Source organism: Pezoporus flaviventris, unplaced genomic scaffold (assembly GCF_033815535.1).
Source record: "Pezoporus flaviventris isolate CSIRO_AGI_PZ_B2104156 unplaced genomic scaffold, CSIRO_AGI_Pfla_v1 ptg000228l, whole genome shotgun sequence".
Classification (NCBI taxonomy): domain Eukaryota; kingdom Metazoa; phylum Chordata; class Aves; order Psittaciformes; family Psittacidae; genus Pezoporus; species Pezoporus flaviventris.
This window is the reverse complement of record NW_026892776.1, coordinates 869,810-888,281: the sequence shown is the minus strand read 5'-3', so window position 1 is coordinate 888,281 and position 18,472 is coordinate 869,810. Positions and strand designations below refer to the sequence as shown.

Sequence of the window (18,472 nt, the reverse complement as noted above, 5' to 3'; positions counted from 1 at the left end):
CTTCTTGTTCAGTATTTGATGAGTACCTGCTATATACACTTGCATCACAGAATGGGTGCTGGGGGCTTGGGATGCAACTGTGGATGCACATGAAGTTGTGCCCTGTGGGATGGAGCGAGGTGTCACATGCTGGTCACTGCCGCAAGCGCCTAATACTACTATTACTGATGCAGCCAAACTGAGCTTAGGTAATGCTGGCTTGACTAATAATCTGTTGGCAAGCTCTGGGATGCTGACTTGGAAAACCAGCTGGAGATTCAAAGGTTCACAATGGTTTTGGTGTCCTGGATGTGGGTTGGTAACACAGGAGCTATTCCTCACATGGCAGTTTTGAGCCAGCAGCATTGTGAGCTGAAGCTTTGTGTGAAGTTTTCCCTTGGATCATAAAACCCCACAGTGTGGCTCAAGTGTGGTCATGGCTCCCAAACTGCCTCTTGGCTCTTTTTTTTTCCCCCGCAGTATCCACATAGAAGATGAGCTGCATCCATTTACATCATGTGCACGTAGATTAAATCTGTCATGCTGAACGGCCGTGTGGCTTGATTTCCTCTGTAGTGGTTAGGCTGGGACAAGATCAAGACAAGTCTCTGATGGATGGAATGCTGCTACTCCTTGTGCTGCCTGGAAAGGGGCTATGGAAGTAGGTGTGCGGACAAGGTCTAGTTCACTGTCAGCAGCTGGGGCAGAGGTGTGACTGCGTTGCCTGCTGGGGTAGAGCATGTTGATTTATTCCTTATTTAACTGTTTTGTACTACTTATGGTAGGAATCAGTGGTCTTAAAGGTGAGTCCCTTGACCACCAGTTTAATAGCCCCCGGCCCAGACTGCTGTCCCTTAAACACAGGTGGTCTGCGTGCAGCCAGGCACGGCCCTCGATCCCCGACCCTTGCACAAACACAGGATCTCAGCCCTTCAGGCCGTGGAGGACGAGGCTGGGCCGGGCTCGCAGCAGAGCCGTGGCCGCACTGTCGCGGTTCCCCAGCAGGGGTCAGGGCGGCCTCACCTGCAGTGGGAATCCTGGTTCCCAAGGGGCTTTGGTCCCGGCGGCCCAGCTGCTCCGGGAGCGCGGGCACCACATGAAAGGCTTGGGATGATGTCATGTGCTGTGTGCAGCTGCGTTCCCGGCTTTAACCCGTGGTCCTGCAGGGTTTGATCCTGGAAGGGCTGCACCAGCACCGCCATTCCTCTTGTGGTTACGTGGTGTGGAGGGACGCAGCCTGCAGAAACGAGGGCAGGAAAGCTGAAGTACAGGAGGCAGTACCCGGCAGGGAAGCGGGTGGTGATTCCGTTCTGGGGTTGTGATTTCATGTTTTACTCCTCAGACGAACGCAGCAGTTGGACCTTGGTGTGGAGCAGAGCCGCTGCTTCCCAGCAGGTGACTGCTTCTGTACAGCAGTCAGGTGGGGAGCAAAGTCAGCAGCTTCTAAAGGAAGATGGGAGCTGTGTAAGCGCTGGCTGTGAGCAGCCCTTCTCGCAGGGAGCTGTTACTGTGTTGTGGTTTCAAGGCGGTGGCACGTTCGTGGATCTGGGGCTTCCCGTTTGCTTCTAGGAGAGGGTGACCAGCCTGGGAGCACTGGGGTGCTCCCATAGGTAGAGTGATGCAGCTTCTGCTTGAAAAGTTACTCTGAAACTGGAGTGATAAATGTTTGTGTTCTGGAGCCAGGGACGTCCCTGGCATCTCCCCACAGATCATCAGACCAGGAAGAGCTGCTCAGCAATCTGTCCTGGCCAGAGGAGGACACACACTCGCCAGTGGTTCCCTGGCACAAGGAGGTGGCTCCCCCTCCATGCTCAGCACCAGCCCTGCTCTGAGCAGTGATGGGATCTCTGCTGCCTGTGCTCATGAACTGTCTCAGCCTGGTTTCACGGTGCTCACACCGAGGTGCTGAGCTCCTTTGGTGACCGGGGAGAGCTCCAGCTGCCCCTGCTCTTGCCCAGGAGAAGCATCCTGAGGCTAACACCGAGTTCGTCAGACGCCCATCACTGCAGCATATGGGCACAGCCGTTAAGCACCGTTAACTCCCCTCTGTTGATGTGCAGGGTGTTCTTTTCCCACACTGTCCCCGGGGAGAGCATTGTGTGCAAATGGTTCTGCGAAGAAAGGGAGGTTTCATTTCCTTTTTATGTACATGCTGCTCTTTGTTTTTGACAAAGATCATTGTGAGAATGTGCCTTGCACTTAGAAAATGGAGAGGTTGAAGATGTTCGTTCTTCCCCTGGGGTGTGTGCCACCAGCCCTGCGACAGGTTCAGCTGGCCCGGGTCGGATGGGTGTGAAGCTGCCACCCTACCCAGCACCAGCAGTGCTTGTTAGTTAAGTCCTGCTTGAGCTGCTGCTGGGGAGCTGCTGCAGTTCACCCCCAGCCCGGATGTGTTTCCAGCCACACTGAGAACTCAGACATATCCTGATGGATTCCGTACTCGTTGCCTTTGCACCGCTGTTGTTTGAAGTCAGAGGAGGCAGCAGTGATGTTGCTTTGTGCGCTGGAACCTCCCCGCAGCACCCGGAAGGGTGGGTCACACCTCTTATCTCTGACCAGCTCCTGTTTCGGAGGGACCTGCCAGCAGAACTCAGCCCTGGAAGCCACTGACCGAGGTTCTGCAGCTTTTATCCCCTGCTGGTATCATCCCCACTTCCAGTTTTCCTTTCTTTGGCTCCCCAGCCCATGGCCCCGCAATGACAAAGATCCACAAAGCTGCTGAACGTTGGACAAACTTCTTCCTGTTTCCTCTGGCCTCAACCCCTGTCCCCACACCCATGTTCAAGTCAGACCCTCAAAACACCACCCCAAAACGTGAGCTGCATCAGGAATCACCCTCCTCTGGTGCTGCTCAGATAGAGAAGTGCAGAGACTGGAGCGTCAACCCCCTTTGCAAACCAAAGGGCATCTCCGGTAGCTCCAGTTCAACCTTACATCCCATGTAGCACCCTAGACCTGCCACAAAGACACGGGCCTTGGGTTCCCACACAAAGAGCTCCAATTTCCCACCTCGACCTGCCAAAACCAGGCAAAAGCAAACAAAACCAAGGCAGTTTTGGCTTGGCCACCCTGGAGCGCAGCGGAGCTGGAGGTGCAGCAGCCCAGCCCATGCAAGAAGCGCTCTGGCTTCCTAGAAGTCCTGTCACTGTCTCTGTTTTCTGTTTCATTTCTGCAGGTTCGCTGCTGGTTACATTCTGTAACTTCAAACAAACACTGTTGTGATTAAAATAAACACGAGCTGCAGACAGATCGAAAATGGGCTGTGCAAGAGGAACGCTATGTTCCCAAGTGATTCATTCAGCTATTATTTAATAATTTAGGAGCTGACATAACTCCTAGCTGAACAAATCCCCACATTGAGCCGAGCGGCGGCTCTGCCCACTCCTCTGGGGAATTTCAGCTGTTGGATTTTCAGTGGGAGTCATCCCACTTGGGAAGCGTGTGCATCCTTCCCAGCTCAACTGTGCCACCGATTCCAGGGCTGTTACTCCACACCCTCCCTGTGGTTCCCCGGGCTTCACCCTGCTATAGTCACAGTCAGACTCTCATGTCCTCTTGGCTGGACAGCAGGCGGACACGGGGCGATGGACCAACGGCATGAGCACACAAAGCAGCCTGCCCCTGCAGCCATGCACCATGGCCCTGGTGAGCTGCCACCCTCCCTCGGGGGCCGCAGTATCAGGGTGGAGCCGTGGTATCAGCGTGGGGCACCGTGTCCCCGCGGTGTCACTTTGGGGATCGCTCCCACCAGCTGTGGCAGGACCATTATCTGCTCCCTGCGCAGCTGCAGCTTTGCCCCTCGGTACTGGGCACTGTTCCCTGGTGAGGGAGCTCCATGCTCGGCCTTTCCCCCGCTGCTGCAGCACTGGTGGTAGCCTGTGCTATGGGACGTTTGTGAGTTGCCCGTTTCATAGGATCATGGACTGGTTTGGGTTGAAGGGACCTTAAAGCTTCTCCAGCTCCAACCCCTGCCATGGGCAGGGACCCCTTCCATAGAGCAGCTTGCTCCAAGCCCCTGTGTCCAACCTGGCCTTGAACACTGCCAGGGATGGGGCAGCCACAGCTTCTCTGGGCACCCTGTGCCAGCGCCTCAGCACCCTCACAGGGAAGAGCTTCTGCCTTAGATCCAACCTGAACTTCCCCTGTTTCAGTCTGAACCCATCACCCCTTGTCCTGTCACTGCAGTCCCTGATGAAGAGTCCCTCTCCAGCACCCTGGAAACTGCTCTGAGGTCTCCAGCAGTTTCTCTTCTCCAGCCTGAGCAGCCTTAGAAGACTAAAACCCATGTCAGTCGCCACCAGTCACTGCAGAACACCCACTGGCTGTTGCGCTGCCTGTGCTGGCCAACAGTGGACGGATCAGCTTTACACATCCTGCGCTGCTGGAGCCCTTTGAGAGGAGGCTGCCCCAGCTGGAGATAGGCTTCAGGCACAGGATGCTGCTGCTCCTGCCAATAGGAGTTCTGGTAGCTGCCCGGCTGACATGTCCCTCTTGGAAACTCGTGGCTGAACGTTCACATTGGGAGCCAAGAGTTCCCCTCGCCAGGGTCACTTTGACAGGGAATGGAGGGTGTTTATTTGCCCTATTGACACTTCTGGGGTTTCTGTTTCCTGTTTCACAGCATCCCTCTCCCTCAGTGCCTCTCTCCTACTCTCCTTGTGGTGTGTTACAGTTGGTCAGCGGTAAATGAGGGCTCCAGAGGGCTGGAGCAGCTCTGCTCTGGAGCCAGGCTGAGAGAGCTGGGCTGGGGCAGCCTGGAGAAGAGAAGGCTCCTGAAGGGGAGACCTGAGAGCAGCTCCAGTGCCTGAAGGGGCTGCAGGAAAGCTGGAGAGGGGCTTGGGACAAGGGATGTAGGGACAGGCCAAGGGGAATGGCTTTAACCTGCCAGAGGGGAGACTGAGATGAGCTCTTAGGCAGAAGCTCTTCCCTGTGAGGGTGCTGAGGCGCTGGCACAGGGTGCCCAGAGAAGCTGTGGCTGCCCCATCCCTGGCAGTGTTCAAGGCCAGGTTGGACACAGGGGCTTGGAGCAAGCTGCTCTATGGAAGGGGTCCCTGCCCGTGGCAGGGGTTGGAGCTGGAGGAGCTTTAAGGTCCCTTCAACCCAACCCAGTCTGGGATTCTGGGATTCTGCAGAATCTTTTGGTCTTATGCAAAGCCCAAGTCTGGTGTGGGAGGTGGGGAGGGCTCTGGCGCACGTCACTGCTGGCATCTGAATGACAGGACATTTGTAACCTGTTTCCATCCTCTGCTGCACCGACACAGCACCAACAAGCGGCAGATTTCCTCTCCCTGGTGCAATGAGGACTCTCAGGGGCCAGGCAGGCAGAAACCAGTGAGGGTGGCTGGACCCGGAAGAGAAAGCGTTTATCCGGTACCTTGACCTCCCCATCGCAACCCCTGTTTGATGGAACCACGTCTTGCCCCACCGCGGTGCGTGCACCGGGTCCATCCGCAGCACCAGGCCCAGCGCAGCTCCGTGCAGGGAGCAGGAGGTGCAGCGTGGGCTGGGAGCTCCAGGAACCCCCCCTGTGCATGACCCACACGTGGAAGGGAAACAACCGACCCTTACCCCGGCGTCTGGGCGGCGGCGGCCGTCCCGACGCCGCTGCTTTATTGGAGCTGTGCACACAGAGCTGTCCCCTCCCGTTCCCCTGCTCCGCATGGAGCTCTGCCCCCGTGTGAGTCACGGCGCAGGGCAGCGTCCGTCCGCCCATGGTGCGCGCTGGGCTCTGCCCTCCTGCAGGTGCCTGTTCTTTCCTCGCGGGGCCATGGGGCTGCCCTGCCCCGGCTCCGCCTCCTCCCTCTTCCCCCAGGACAAGGACAAAGCAATTCCCGACCCGCGCTCACCCTCACCCGGGTTACAGCGCTCCTGAAACCTGTGACAGGAGCCCGGGGATCCCAGGAGGTGGGGACTGCGTTCGGCTCCGGGCCCCTCACTGCAGGAGAGACATTGAGGGGCTGGAGCGGGGCCAGAGAAGGGCAGCGGAGCTGGTGCAGGGCCTGGAGCACAAGTGTGATGGGGAAGGGCTGAGGGACCTGGGGGGTTCAGGCTGGAGAAGAGAAGGCTCAGGGGGGACCTGATGGCTGCCTACAAGTGCCTGAGAGGAGGATGGAGCCAGGAGGGGCTGGGCTCTGCTCCCAAGGAACAAGGGATGGGACAAGAGGAAACGGCCTCAAGCTGCCCCAGGGCAGGTTTAGATGGAGCTGAGGAACAATTCCTGCCCCAGAGGGTGCTCAGGCGTTGGAACAGGCTGCCCAGGGCAGCAGCAAATCCTTCATCCCTGCACTGTGCCACCTGTGTCATCCACTGGGAGGAAGCTACATGGGTTCACAGCATCCCCTGGGCCTGGCTGCACTGAGAGCTGCCGAGGGCTGGGGACCCCGTACACTGCATGGATGGGAGGAATTCTGCTCCAGACTCCACTTACTTATTCCCACCCACGTGGTGAATCCTGTGGAAGGTCCTAGAGCTGTTCCTGTCTTTTCCCTGCCTGCTCCTACCCAATGGGATCTTCCTCTGCCCTTGCTGAGACACCAGGAGGGAAGAGCTGGCTGCAAGAAAACCCTGTGGGCATTTTGGAAGGACCTTCCTCCCCACAAGGAGCTTTGCCAAAGGCTGGAAGCCGTTTGCTGTGGTTCCCAGCAGAGCATCCATGCCCTCCCGCAGCTGTCTGCGTGGTCCTGCCTTGCTCCTGGGTCACAGCGAATGGGGTGATGCAGACAAAGGAGCCTGGGTTGGAAGCCAGGTACCCGCTGCCATCCTCAGTGAGTGCTGGACAATGAGGTCCTGTGCTGCCAGCAGAGAAACCCCAACCCACAAAGCTTCCTCGTGGAACATCAGTGGAGCAATTATGTTAATGACTGTGAACGGGGCTAAACCCAATCTTGGATGGAAATGAGGGGCCGAATGAAGCGCCCAATTCATAGCCCGGCTCCCGCATCCAGGAATATTTCCAGTAAGCAAAAGCCTTGTCCTTGGGGCTGTCTCATCCCCCATTTGTGCTCGCTGGGACTCGGTTTCCACTCTGCTGGCTCCGGTGTCTCATCAAAATGCCTTCATAAATGGAGCAAACAAGGGCTGTATGGGGCAGGGAACCAGGCGATTAACACGATCCCAGTTCTTTGAGGGGCAGAGTTAATGAAGCATCCAGCGTTTTGTCATTCTTGCCTTTCTTTCCTGGGAAAATCCTATTAGTAGGAAATCACTTAATTGGGCACTTCAAAGAGCTGATGGGAAAACAGCCTCTGCCGGGCTGGAAACGCCGTGCAGCCGAACACTGGCTCCATTTAGGCTTCTGCTGGGGCGGGAGGGTTGCATTAAGAGCCCTCGCGTTTCCCGCTTAAAGGAAAAACGCTTGTTAGGAGAGATAATGAAAACCCCAAGCCCCGGGCGCGGAGGTTCGGGTCCTGCCGCAGCGGGATTTCACTGCCTGCGGCACGGGGCTCTGCTTCGGGGCTTTCCCTGCCCTCCACTCCCTGCCCATGGGCCTGAGCCCGGGGGTTTCACACCTGCCTCTGGGTGTTCCTGTGGGCAAAAGCTGTTCGAGGGCTGCAGGAGTCCCCCTGTGCCCCGGGAGAGGTGGGTGACAGCCGGGCAGGCCTCTGGGGTGTCGGTTCTGCAGCAGTGAACCCAAACCCCATGTGCTGGTCCCCACTCTTATTGCTCGGGGGGGTCCTGTGGTCCTTCCCCTGCTCCCAGGTTGGTTCCCTGGGTGGAAATCTAGGTTTTTGAGGAGTTTAAATGTACCCCATGCTGATAAATAGCAGCGTGCCCTGGGCTCCATCACCAGAGACATGAAGGATGCTTCACCTGCCTGACCCTTTCCAGTTTCCTCCCCCTGCACAGGTTGATCTATGAGGTACCCCCCAGAAAACACAAACTCTTCCCATACCCCTCTGACCACCAGATCTCTAACCCTTGCCACGGGGCAGGGCTGGGTAAGGAACCATGTGGATCCCTTCATTCCTGCAGCCAGCACTGACAAGCTGCCATTTGGGAAGACACTGCCGGGTCATTTCCTTTATTTATGAATGATTTTATAGTCAGCCTTTATAAAATCCTTACATGCGGGTATTTGTGTGCATTTAGAACAGCTGTATGGGCATGGGGTGGCCCTCAGTGTGTGATTCCCTCCAAACATGTCAAGAAGCTTCCTTGGAACAACATTTGCTTCAACGTTTCGTGGTCAGGATTACTGCATGTGGCTGCACAAAGCCACGTTTCCCCACTCTTCTCCATCCCATCAAAGCCTGAGACATTCAAATCCTGATTTCATAGAATCATGGAACGAACCAGGTTGGAAAAGCGCTTCAGTCTCATCCAGTCCAACCATCCCCAGCACTGCCAAGGCCACCCCTAACCCACGGCACTGAGGCCTCGTCTCCACGCTGTGTGAACACTTGCAGGGACGGTGACTGCAGCCCTGCCCTGGGCAGCCTGTTCCAATGCCTGAGCACCCTCTGGGGCAGGAATTGTTCCTCAGCTCCATCTAAACCTGCCCTGGGGCAGCTTGAGGCCGTTTCCTCTTGTCCCATCCCTTGTTCCTTGGGAGCAGAGCCCAGCCCCTCCTGGCTCCATCCTCCTCTCAGGCACTTGTAGGCAGCCATCAGGTCCCCCCTGAGCCTTCTCTTCTCCAGCCTGAACCCCCCAGGTCCCTCAGCCCTTCCCCATCACACTTGTGCTCCAGGCCCTGCACCAGCTCCGCTGCCCTCCTCCAAACCCAAACCCAACTCCAGCCATTCCCCAGCTCCATGCGGAAGCTCCCACCCACATCCCCACATCCTCTTGCTGAGGGGAGCTCCCTGCTGCTCCCCATGTCCCTGTGGTGAGGATGAAAGCTGGTGTCAGAGGTGATGTGCCCGGGCACGTTCCCCGGTGGAACGCTGAGGATGGGCTGAGTCACAGCCAACTCCCCACCATGAATAATCTGCACCATGTCTGCAGTGACTTCCTCCCCGCTCCGCATCTGAGGGTCCCACCTCGGGAGATCCCCCTGGGAAGGAAACGCTCCTGAGAGCTCCCCAGGCAAGGCTTGCCATTGTGGTGCTGGGAAGGAAGTTGCTTTGAAGGCTACAAAATACATTAATATATTCCTTTTGCTTCCAGGCATCGGGATGGGTTTTCCAAGCAAATTATAAGGATGGATTCTCCCACCACCACCTCCCTCCTGGTGAGGGCTTGGGACACCCCTTGGGGAGGGAGCCAGTGGGAGATGTGGAAGTTTCTACATTGCCACCATAGAGGCAGAGCACGGAACAGCCCATCTACCCGTGGCGCTGGTCCTGGTCCCCGGTCCTGATCCTCTGACCTCCTCCTCCTCTGTGTTGGACGTGATGAGTCACCCTGGTTATTTAAAGCTCCTGCACTGCCTGGTATTAATCACGCTTCTTTTCCCCACCTTTGCTTTTCCTGCTGATGCTGCTGCAGACCCCACCGCGGACTCCCTGACTCGGACCCTGGCTCCATCCTTTACCCACTTCCCATTTCCAGTAACTCATTTTGCACCGATGCTGGTCCGCAGCCAGAGCTCCCCAGCTCCGAGGAACAGGAGCAAGAGCTGAGTTTGCACCAACCAGAAACCTGCATCCCCCCATGCAGGGCACAGCGACGGGACCTTCACCTCCCCCCCCCCCCCCCCCCGAAATCACAGGAGAATCACAGAGCTGCTTCCCTAAGGGAAAACCTGCGCCCGATTTGTTTTCTCCCTGGTTTTCCCTGGAATGAGGCATCCCTGCGTAAGCCGGGATATTCCCATCACTGGGCTGGGCGGTTTGTGTCACGTCACTTCTCTTTTGGAGCCCTGCTCTTGCATCAGCGGGGCTGCGGTTGCACAATCGAGGCCGCTCCTCCCGCCACTTCGGGCGCCCATTTGAAAAGCTGCCGGGTCTGACAGCCCCATTCCCTTCTCCTTATTTGGGAAGGGGCCTTTATCCCACAGAAAGAGCTGCTTTAAGCGCTGAGCATCCTCTTAGCGAAAGCTGCTTCACCTGAGAGCCCCAGCTTGCAGCTAGAGGCTGCACTGACCATGGGGAGACGCCCACAGCACTGTGGATGTGGCCAGGGTGATGCTGGGTTTCCCGTTGGTGCCAGTCGCATCCTTCCGCACCCAGAGGGAGCGAAGCAGGGAGCTGCAGCGGGAGCAGCGCTGGGGGTTGGTGAGGGAATGATCCATCTCCGCGCAGCGCCACATCCAGCCCTCCGCAGTGCGGCTCCGAAAGCTGCTCCGTGAGACCAAGAGGAAAAATCGTTCCCTCGTGGAAACACCCCTGTGGGAAAGGGCTATTCCAGCTGGCCCCCTCCTCTCCCTGTGTGTTATGAATGGAAAACCAGGAGGGATGTGGGAGCATTTGGCTCCAGATCTCAGCTTTCCAGTATGGATCTTCTGCATTGTGTAATCCTCATCCAGGATGTTTTCACACTCCCCATCCTCCTTTCCCCTTTCCTTCACATCGCACCGTGCCATCCGGAGGCAGGGAGCAGCCACCCAAACACGAGTACCTTGGCCCAGCACCGTGAGCTGTGGCCAGCGATGGCAAACGCTGCTGCAGCACACGGCAACCTCCGGCCAGACATGTCCGAACGTGTCCTCCAGCTGCTGGCGCCGGTGGGAAGCTGCTGGTCCAGCTGGGAAGTGCTCGGGGGTGGGTGCATGCCAAGGGTCCTGCTCAGCGCCAGGGCTCCAGGGGCCTTTGAGGGCCCCTGGCACTCCCAAGGGACCACTTTAACCGGGTCTTTGTGCCCTGGAACGGAGCTGTCACTGCCGGTGCTCCACGGGAGCTCATTGTGCTTGCAGCCCTGTGGGGGGTGATGCCCGCGGTGCCCGGGCAGTTTATACCGGGCGGGGAGTGGGGCCAGGGCAGTGCCATGGGACAGGGGAGCATCATCCCGGGGTGAGCACCCAACGGGGCTGAGTCACCCCTTCCTTAATCCATTGTGCCCCTTCCCACAGGGACCCGGTGGCCAGGAAAGCCCGGGTGGGGGAATGCCCCCTCCTCCGGCCAGATAAAGTGCTGCTTTGTTCCTGGGGGCACCCCTGTACCTCTTGATGGGGGGGTCCCTGTATCCTCTAAGGGGCAGATCCCTCCATCTCCTGATGTGAGGGTCGCTGCAACCTCTAGGAAGGGACTCCCTGTATCCCCCGACGGGGGAGGTCCCTGCACCCCGTCCTAGGAAGGGGGTCCCTGTATCCCCTGCTGTCCTTTCATTCCCCTCGGAAGGGCTTCCCTGCACTCCCTGATGGGGGGATCTCTGCACCCGCCCCGGGAAGGGTTTCCTGTACCTCCTAACGGGGGATCCCTGTATCCCCTGGTGCAGGGTCCCTGACTCCCCGGTGAGGGGGGTCCCGCCGCTCCCCTCTCCCCACTTTCGCCCCCCCCCGCCAAGAACGGGAGCCGGGGCTCGGGGGCAGGGACCGGCCGGGGCGGGGCAGGCCCGGTGGGAGCGGGGAGCAGCGGCGAGGCCCCGCCCCGCGGCCGGTATAAAAAACGGGCGGAGAGCACCGGCGGCCGGGAGACGCGACGCGACGGTGAGTGCGGCGGGGCGGGGGCAGCCGCGGCTCCGCGCCTTCCGTGCCCGCTGGCGGGGCGGTGTCACCGGGGGTGCCGCCGGCCCGGGGCTGCGGAGCGGGGGAAGCGCGGAGCGGGGGAAGCGGGGAGCGGGCGGCGGCGGCTTCGCTCCGGTGGCCTCGTCCGTGGCGCTGCGGAGGGAGCGGGGCCGGGGCCGCGGTGTGGGGGTACCCGGGCGCGGTGCGGGAGCCCCGGGCCGTGCTCGCCCCCTGGCGGCGCGGGCGCGGAGCATCCCCTGTGGCTGCGCGGGGCTCCGGAGCCGCCGAGGGCCCCCCGCGGGCTCCTCGGTGCCACGAGAGAGCCGTTCTCGACGCCTGTCGCCGGGTCACGGCGGCTGCGGGCGCGGGGCTGCAGCTCCTCCTGCACCCAGCCCTTCCCCGACTGGTGTAACTGGTCCTGGGTGCTGCAGGTGCCTGCGGGGTGGTGATGGTCCACCCTGGGTGTGCCCTCATCGGGGCGAGGCTCCCGCACAGCCCTGCACCTGCACCACCTCCGTGATGGAGCCTTGGGGCTCTCGGATGAGCTCTGGGAGCCTCGCAGCTCTGCAGAGGCTGCTGCAAGTGATGCCGGCCCATGGAGGGGACGGTGACCAGGGTCTGCTCCTTCCCTTCTGGTGGCCCCGGCGATCTGCATCCATGAGTTGGGGTGAAGCTGTTGTCTTGAGGCTCCAGGTGGCGTCTGAGGAGATTGGTGCCTGACAAGGCCAGGGAGGGCTACGGGGTGCCTGGTCAGGGTGTCAAAGCCCATCCCCTGCCTGCTCTTTGCCGGGGCTTGCCTGGACATGCTGAGACTTGCCCCGCAGTGAGGTCACCCTGCTTGTGCTCTGCCTGCCACCACGTAGGAAGCTGGATTTCTATTTTTACCCACGGTGCTCTGTCTGGGTGGGGAGCGGGGCCGGGTGCCCACAGGGATGGATGTAGGGCACCTCCTGCCCCGGGCTGGAGGCTCTCCGGTGCCCACTGGCATGTCTGGGAATGGGGGGCCTGAGTTAGGGCAGAATCCTTCCTGCAGGAGGCTGAGCCCCCATCCCTGGGTGTGTTTGGGGCTGGGAGCAAGTCTGGGAGTCTGGTGTGGCCCTGGGTTGGGCGGGCCATAAGGAAGGTGGTCTTGCATGCGGTTGTTCTTGAATCTGGTTTTAAGGCACAGATTGGTTTATATTAGAAGGGACCTTAAAGCTCCTCCAGCTCCAACCCCTGCCACGGGCAGGGACCCCTTCCATAGAGCAGCTTGCTCCAAGCCCCCGTGTCCAACCTGGCCTTGAACACTGCCAGGGATGGGGCAGCCACAGCTTCTCTGGGCACCCTGTGCCAGATTCAATGCTGGTCAAGCCTTAGCTCCAAAAGCCACCCCAGCCCAGAGCATTGCTTGCTCTGCTCTGTGACAAGGCTCCTCATGGCAGCGGGTGGTTTGGGAGAAGGCTCTGCCACTCGCTGCCCCAGGATCAAGGCTTTTGGCACCGATCTGAAGCAAAACAAAACCAAACACAAGCAGGGTTGTGTCTCTGGTTACCCAACAGCTTCTTGCAGATTAGGAGGGTGGTTAACAGTGGTCAAGCTTGTGGCATGTTCCTGCAGTTGCTCAAAAGGCTCCCTTGCCACGGAGCCTGGGTTCTGGAGGTGAAGAAATGGGTTAGAAAACCATCCTGTTGCTTCACTTGCCCATGTGCCAACTCGCTTTGTGCCTGTGTGGAAGGGGAATGAAGCAGGTTGTGATGGAACCAGTGGCAGCCTCGATGCTGGATGCTCTGCCCTGGGAGGGCTTTACCTGCCGGAGGAGGAACCGTTGCCGTGTGCCCCTTCCCCATCCTTGCATCCCCAGCAGCATTCCTTGGATGACGGGCTTGATGATTTTAAGGGTCTTTTCCAGCCTGGTTTGATTCTGCACCAGGCTGTGTTTGACCTTGGTCATGCTCAAGCCTCTGAGATGCCACCAAAACCCCAGAGGAGCCCTGGGCAGGTGGGGGTTCTCTCCACGCTGCCTCAGTGCAGAGCCCAGCCCTGGTTGTCCCACCTTGCTTACGGCGTGCACTGCTCTGGTGGAGCACGTGCTGGCCCTCGGGCTTGCTCGTGGCGTGTCCAGCACCCCAGTAACTTGCTCTGTTCCCTCCCAGCCACCACGATGCCCCTGTCTCAGAGCAAGGCCGGGCAGATGCCATGCAACAGCAAGGTCTGCAGGAACCTCTTTGGCCCCGTGGACCACCAGCAGCTCCAGCACGACTTGGAGAGCCTGTTGAAGCAGAACCTGGAAGAAGCTCAGCAGCGCTGGAACTTTGACTTCGAGACGGAGACTCCCTTGGAAGGACGCTTCGAGTGGGAGAGGGTCTTCCTGCCTGAGGAGCAGCCCCAGGAGCTCCACAGCCTGGTCAGGGCCACCAGCAGCAAGAGCAGGAGCTCCTTGGTCCCCTCCAACGAGCACCTTGGCAGGATTTGCCCCGAGGGATCCCAGCAGAGCTCGGGGGTTTACAGGGCTGGTGCCCCGCGGAGCTTGAAGCGTGGGCAGGCCACCATCAAAGGTGAGCGCTGGAGGCGGGGGCACCCTGGGGTTGTGGCTGCGGTAGGGACAGATGGAGGGAGCTTGGATGCAGGAGCCCTGCCTGGCTCCTGGCCATGGGAAGGGAGCACCTTCCGCTCCGCTCTCCTGGGCGAGCAGAGCCTATCTTGCGGGGGAAAGGCTGCAGACTGGGTGTCTTTTGGATGCTGGGGGTTAGGCAGGGCCCTTATTTTGTGCTTGTGGGGTTTATAACTGAGGTGCCCCAAAATAGTTGTTCACCTTCAGCTGCCATGGCCTGATCCTGTCCTGTAAGATCAGGGCCTGGAGTGGAAACGCAGGTGAGACCAAGCAGAGGGTGGCCAACTCTTTTCTTCAGGGTCTCTGGGGGTGGCTGTAAGATGGAGCCCACCTGGGCTGGGTGTTGGGGAGCCTCCCTGGGAGCACCTCCCTCTTCCTGCCCCATAGCTTCCAACAGGCTGGAGGCACTTCCCAACCCTCTCTTTCTGCCCTCTAGACTTCTACAGCTCCAAGCGAAGGATCATCCCTGAGAAGCCCAAGCCATGACATGGTGCTCTTCTCCTCTGCCATCGGGGACGGCTGCTGATGTTCCCTGGGGGTGTCCATGGCTCTTCCCCCCCCCTCTGTACTGTGTAAGCTGTCTATGAAGCAATGTAGAGTCTGTAGTTCCCTATTTATGAGTAGTCTGGGGTCCTGAGGGACCTTCACTGTGTGCAATGTATGAGTAGCCCATGTTGTGGCTTGTAGCTACAGCAGAGGGGATGGAGGAGAGCTGAAAGGGGCCTGATGGCACTAAGGCATTACCCTGCCTGCAGAGAAGAAAGTGTGTCCTTTGCCCAGCGTTGGTGGGACCAAGCATCATCCTTGCACCCCTTTCCTGTCCAGCCGTGGTCCTCCTCCTGCCCGATGGCTGGCCATGGGGGACACTTGTGTCCCAGCCACTTGGTGGCATCAGGTGTCCTTAAGAAAGGGTCCCTGATGTAGATTGCAGAGCTCTGGGACAGCCTGGCCAGAGGACACCCCAGTTGCTGGTACATGGTGGGTGACCCTCTCCCCAGCAGGATGGACCCAGCAGTGTCAAGCCCTTGTCCATGTGTGTAAGTGATGTAGGGGCTGCCTGGGAGAGGAAACGCTGCTCCCTGGACAGCCCTTCCTTGGGGTGTCTCACCGGTGGTGTCACCCCTCAGACAGGCTGCAGATGGTGACAGAGCCGCTGGAGGTCCCCAGTGCTGCGCTCATTGCAGGACCAACGCTGCCTGTGGGAGGCTTTGGGGTCCCCTGGATGCTGCTGAGCCAAGCCTCCCTTTCCTGTCCTTGCCTTGTTGAGTGGGGCTGCTTGCCCTTGTGTCCCTGCCTCTTTCAACACTGACACTGGGCTGGGGAGCTCCTGTTTCCTGCTGTTGGCTTGCTCTAGGACGGTAGTCCTGCTCCCCAGCAGGGATGATACTGAAAGAAGAAATTGTAGCTTTTTTTTTTGCCTGTTTTCCTGGACTTTTTCCTCCTTTGGGGCTGGGGCGGGGAGAAGACCCTCACCTGGCTCTGCAGAGCGAGTGGCTTCGGCCACCTCTGGGACCAAGGGATGTCTTGGAGCGAGGGCTGCTCTGTCCCAGCGCCGAAGGGTCAGTCCCTGCTCTGGAGGGACTCGACACTGTCAGGTCTCAGCACTTTCACAGCGTTCATCTCCTGCTCTGCTGGATTTGGACTCTGGAAACCGGTGCAAGATGGTTCCGGGTAGAAAAGGGCCAGGGTCAACCTCCCGCCTTGCACCACGATGCACTTTGCTGTCAGTGAAGCTGGCGAGCTCCCGGCACTAAATGTTTATTTATATAAAAAAGGCTATTAACTATGTGGGGGAAGGGGAAATACCTGTTTGACTCCAAATGTTAACTCTGAATAAACACTCGCCTCGTGTATGGGAACTGGTGTCTCTGGTTGATGGGAATGACTGTGCTGGTAATGGGGTGGCTGCAGCCAGCATGGGAAGGGGCTGTTGCAGCCCTGGGTGCCTCCTGCAGCATGAAGGGTCAGAGCAGGGGGATGAGGAGCTGTGCGAGGGCTGAGGGGGTAAAACCTCCCCACAACCCCTGCGCTTAACCCTGCTCCTGATGCTGCCACCATGTACCCAGGAGCAGCCACTGCTGCTTGTGTGGGGTCTCACTGTGGGAATGCAGGCTCCTCTGCTGCCTTCGTTGTTCCCTTTCCCTGCCCTGACACTGGATTTCTGCTCCCAGCCCTCAGGGCACTGTCTTATGGGGCAAATGGCCATTAGCCATGGGCAAGCTGGTCACATCCTCCTCTAAAGGGGTCCTGGGTGCCCAGGCCAGTGAGTGACCTGTGCTGTGGGACCTGGACAAGCAGGAGCAGGTGGAGGCACTGCAGATAACACACAACAGTGAGCCCTGCGTGGGGCTGAAATTTGCTGCTGGGGCTGGGATTCTCTGGGAGATGGATGCCTCCACCATCAGCTGCTTCTTCCAAGGGCTGAGCAAGACTTGTACGTGGGCTGTGAGATTAAGTTAGGGTTAATGTGAGAAATCCCTGACTGGTTTGGGTTGAAAAGGACCAACCCAAAGGATCATCCAGTTCCAAGCCCCTGCCATGGGCAGGGACACCTTCCACTAGAGCATTGCCCACTGCTCGCCCCTGTCCTACAGGGTGGATGTGGGACCTCAGAGCAAGGTGCAGGATAGGAGCGGGGCGGAGACTTCTCAGTCGCCCTGTGCCGGTGGCTGAGCAATCCCGGCTGCCCCTGAAGCTGCTGGCAGGGCGATGCAGGCAGGGTCCTGCCTGGGTCAGGCAGTGAAGGCCGGGTGCGTACCCAGCACAATCCCATCCCTGCATGTTGGCAGGTCCCTGCATGCAGCAGAAGGCACCGCTGCGGGTCAGGGAGGGACAGACAGGACAGGCAAGCCCAGCTGAGTGACACTGAGGCAGTGGCAGGGATGCTGTGTCCTGCAATCATAGAATGGGTTGGGTTGAAGGGACCTTAAAGCTCCTCCAGCTCCAACCCCTGCCACGGGCAGGGACCCCTTCCATAGAGCAGCTTGCTCCAAGCCCCTGTGTCCAACCTGGCCTTGAACACTGCCAGGGATGGGGCAGCCACAGCTTCTCTGGGCACCCTGTGCCAGCGCCTCAGCACCCTCACAGGGAAGAGCTTCTGCCTTAGATCCAACCTGAACTTCCCCTGTTTCAGTCTGAACCCATCACCCCGTGTCCTATCACTGCAGTCCCTGATGAAGAGTCCCTCTCCAGCATCCTTGGAGCCCCCTTCAGATACTGGAAGCTGCTCTGAGGTCTCCACGCAGCTTCTCCAGGCTGAACAGCCCCAATGTTCTCAGCCTGTCTTCATACAGGAGGTGCTCCAGGCCCATAAATGCCCTCATTTGCAGAGGATCCAGGGGAATACAAAGGTTTGATGGTAACAACCTTGTGCATTGTTCAACTGAGGATCCCTCAAGCTTCTGCACTTGTGTTGGGTGATCCCGCACATGCCAGTGCCCCTTGAGATGCTTGCAGAGCACGATCATGCAGCCTTTTAGCTGCTGCTGAGTCAAGCCCTCCGGATTTAGCCCTTTTAATCTCTTCCCCTTACGTCAGCCCCCTCTGCTGTCACCTCCTGTCTGTCAGAGCGGTGGTGATGGAGGAAGTGACAAATAAATCAGCAAATACCCCCTTTGTCCCTGTGTGTGGGGCTCTGAGCGCAGCCCAGGTCTGGCTCTGCTGTGCAGGAGGGAGCTTGGCATCTAGGTTTGGAGTTTGCACCCACATGGGAGACTCCAGCCCTGCACAGCCTCTCCCATTGGGGAGGACTGTGTGTGTGCCCAGCTCTGGGGACACAAAGTGGTGATGGGCTTCCTGCAGCTGGGCAATGGATGGAAACCTTGCACTTCCAGGTTGGGTTTTGCTGCCCTCCCATCCCAGCCGCAGCACGGAGCAAGGATGCTGGGGTTCACACGGTGGGGCTGAGAGGAGGGTCCGGTTCTTCTCCTCCTTTCCCCATTATATCCAATCCCAGGACCTGCCTGGCTTCTCCCTGGGGCTGGAAAGGGCTCTTGGCACTGCAGAGCTGGGTATACCCAGGAGGAGCAGCAGCACCTAAGCTGCTTCCTCAGGTGGAAGAGCAGCAGAGCAGGGCTGGGCTGTGGCTGGGGATGCGATGGGGCAGGGCACTGGTGCAGCCGGTTCCCAGCAAGGGATTGAACCAGTTTAGATGGGGAGAGACAGGCACCTCCTGCTCTGGGAGCTCAGCCCTGTGCTGGGAGCTCGGGGCTTAGCTCTGGTTATAACCTAAAGTTATTGTTGGATTTCCCCTTGTTGGGATCTTTTCCCCATTTTTGCAGTTAAAGGAGAGCAAAAATGTTCATACCCCGCCTAATTCCGCTGTGCCCCTGCAAACCAGAGTGGGTGCAAGCCATGGGCAG

The 18,472-nt window shown here is 58.9% G+C and overlaps 1 protein-coding gene across 1 annotated transcript; it reads left to right on the top strand.

The window, feature by feature from the left end:
- Positions 1-11,385: 11,385 nt before the first annotated feature.
- CDKN1A (cyclin dependent kinase inhibitor 1A) lies at positions 11,386-15,964 on the top strand. Its single transcript, XM_061442569.1, has 3 exons — positions 11,386-11,503; positions 13,654-14,055; positions 14,548-15,964. The coding sequence occupies exons 2-3, from the start codon at positions 13,662-13,664 to the stop codon at positions 14,595-14,597; spliced, it is 444 nt and encodes a 147-aa protein (XP_061298553.1). The 5' UTR covers positions 11,386-11,503; positions 13,654-13,661; the 3' UTR covers positions 14,598-15,964.
- The last annotated feature ends 2,508 nt before the right edge of the window (positions 15,965-18,472 follow it).

Coding starts and splice junctions, on each gene's coding strand:
- CDKN1A (XM_061442569.1), top strand. CDS start 13,662: ATGCCCCTGTCTCAGAGCAAGGCCGGGCAGATGCCATGCAACAGCAAG. Junction 14,056..14,547: donor TGGGCAGGCCACCATCAAAG/GTGAGCGCTGGA, acceptor TCTGCCCTCTAG/ACTTCTACAGCTCCAAGCGA.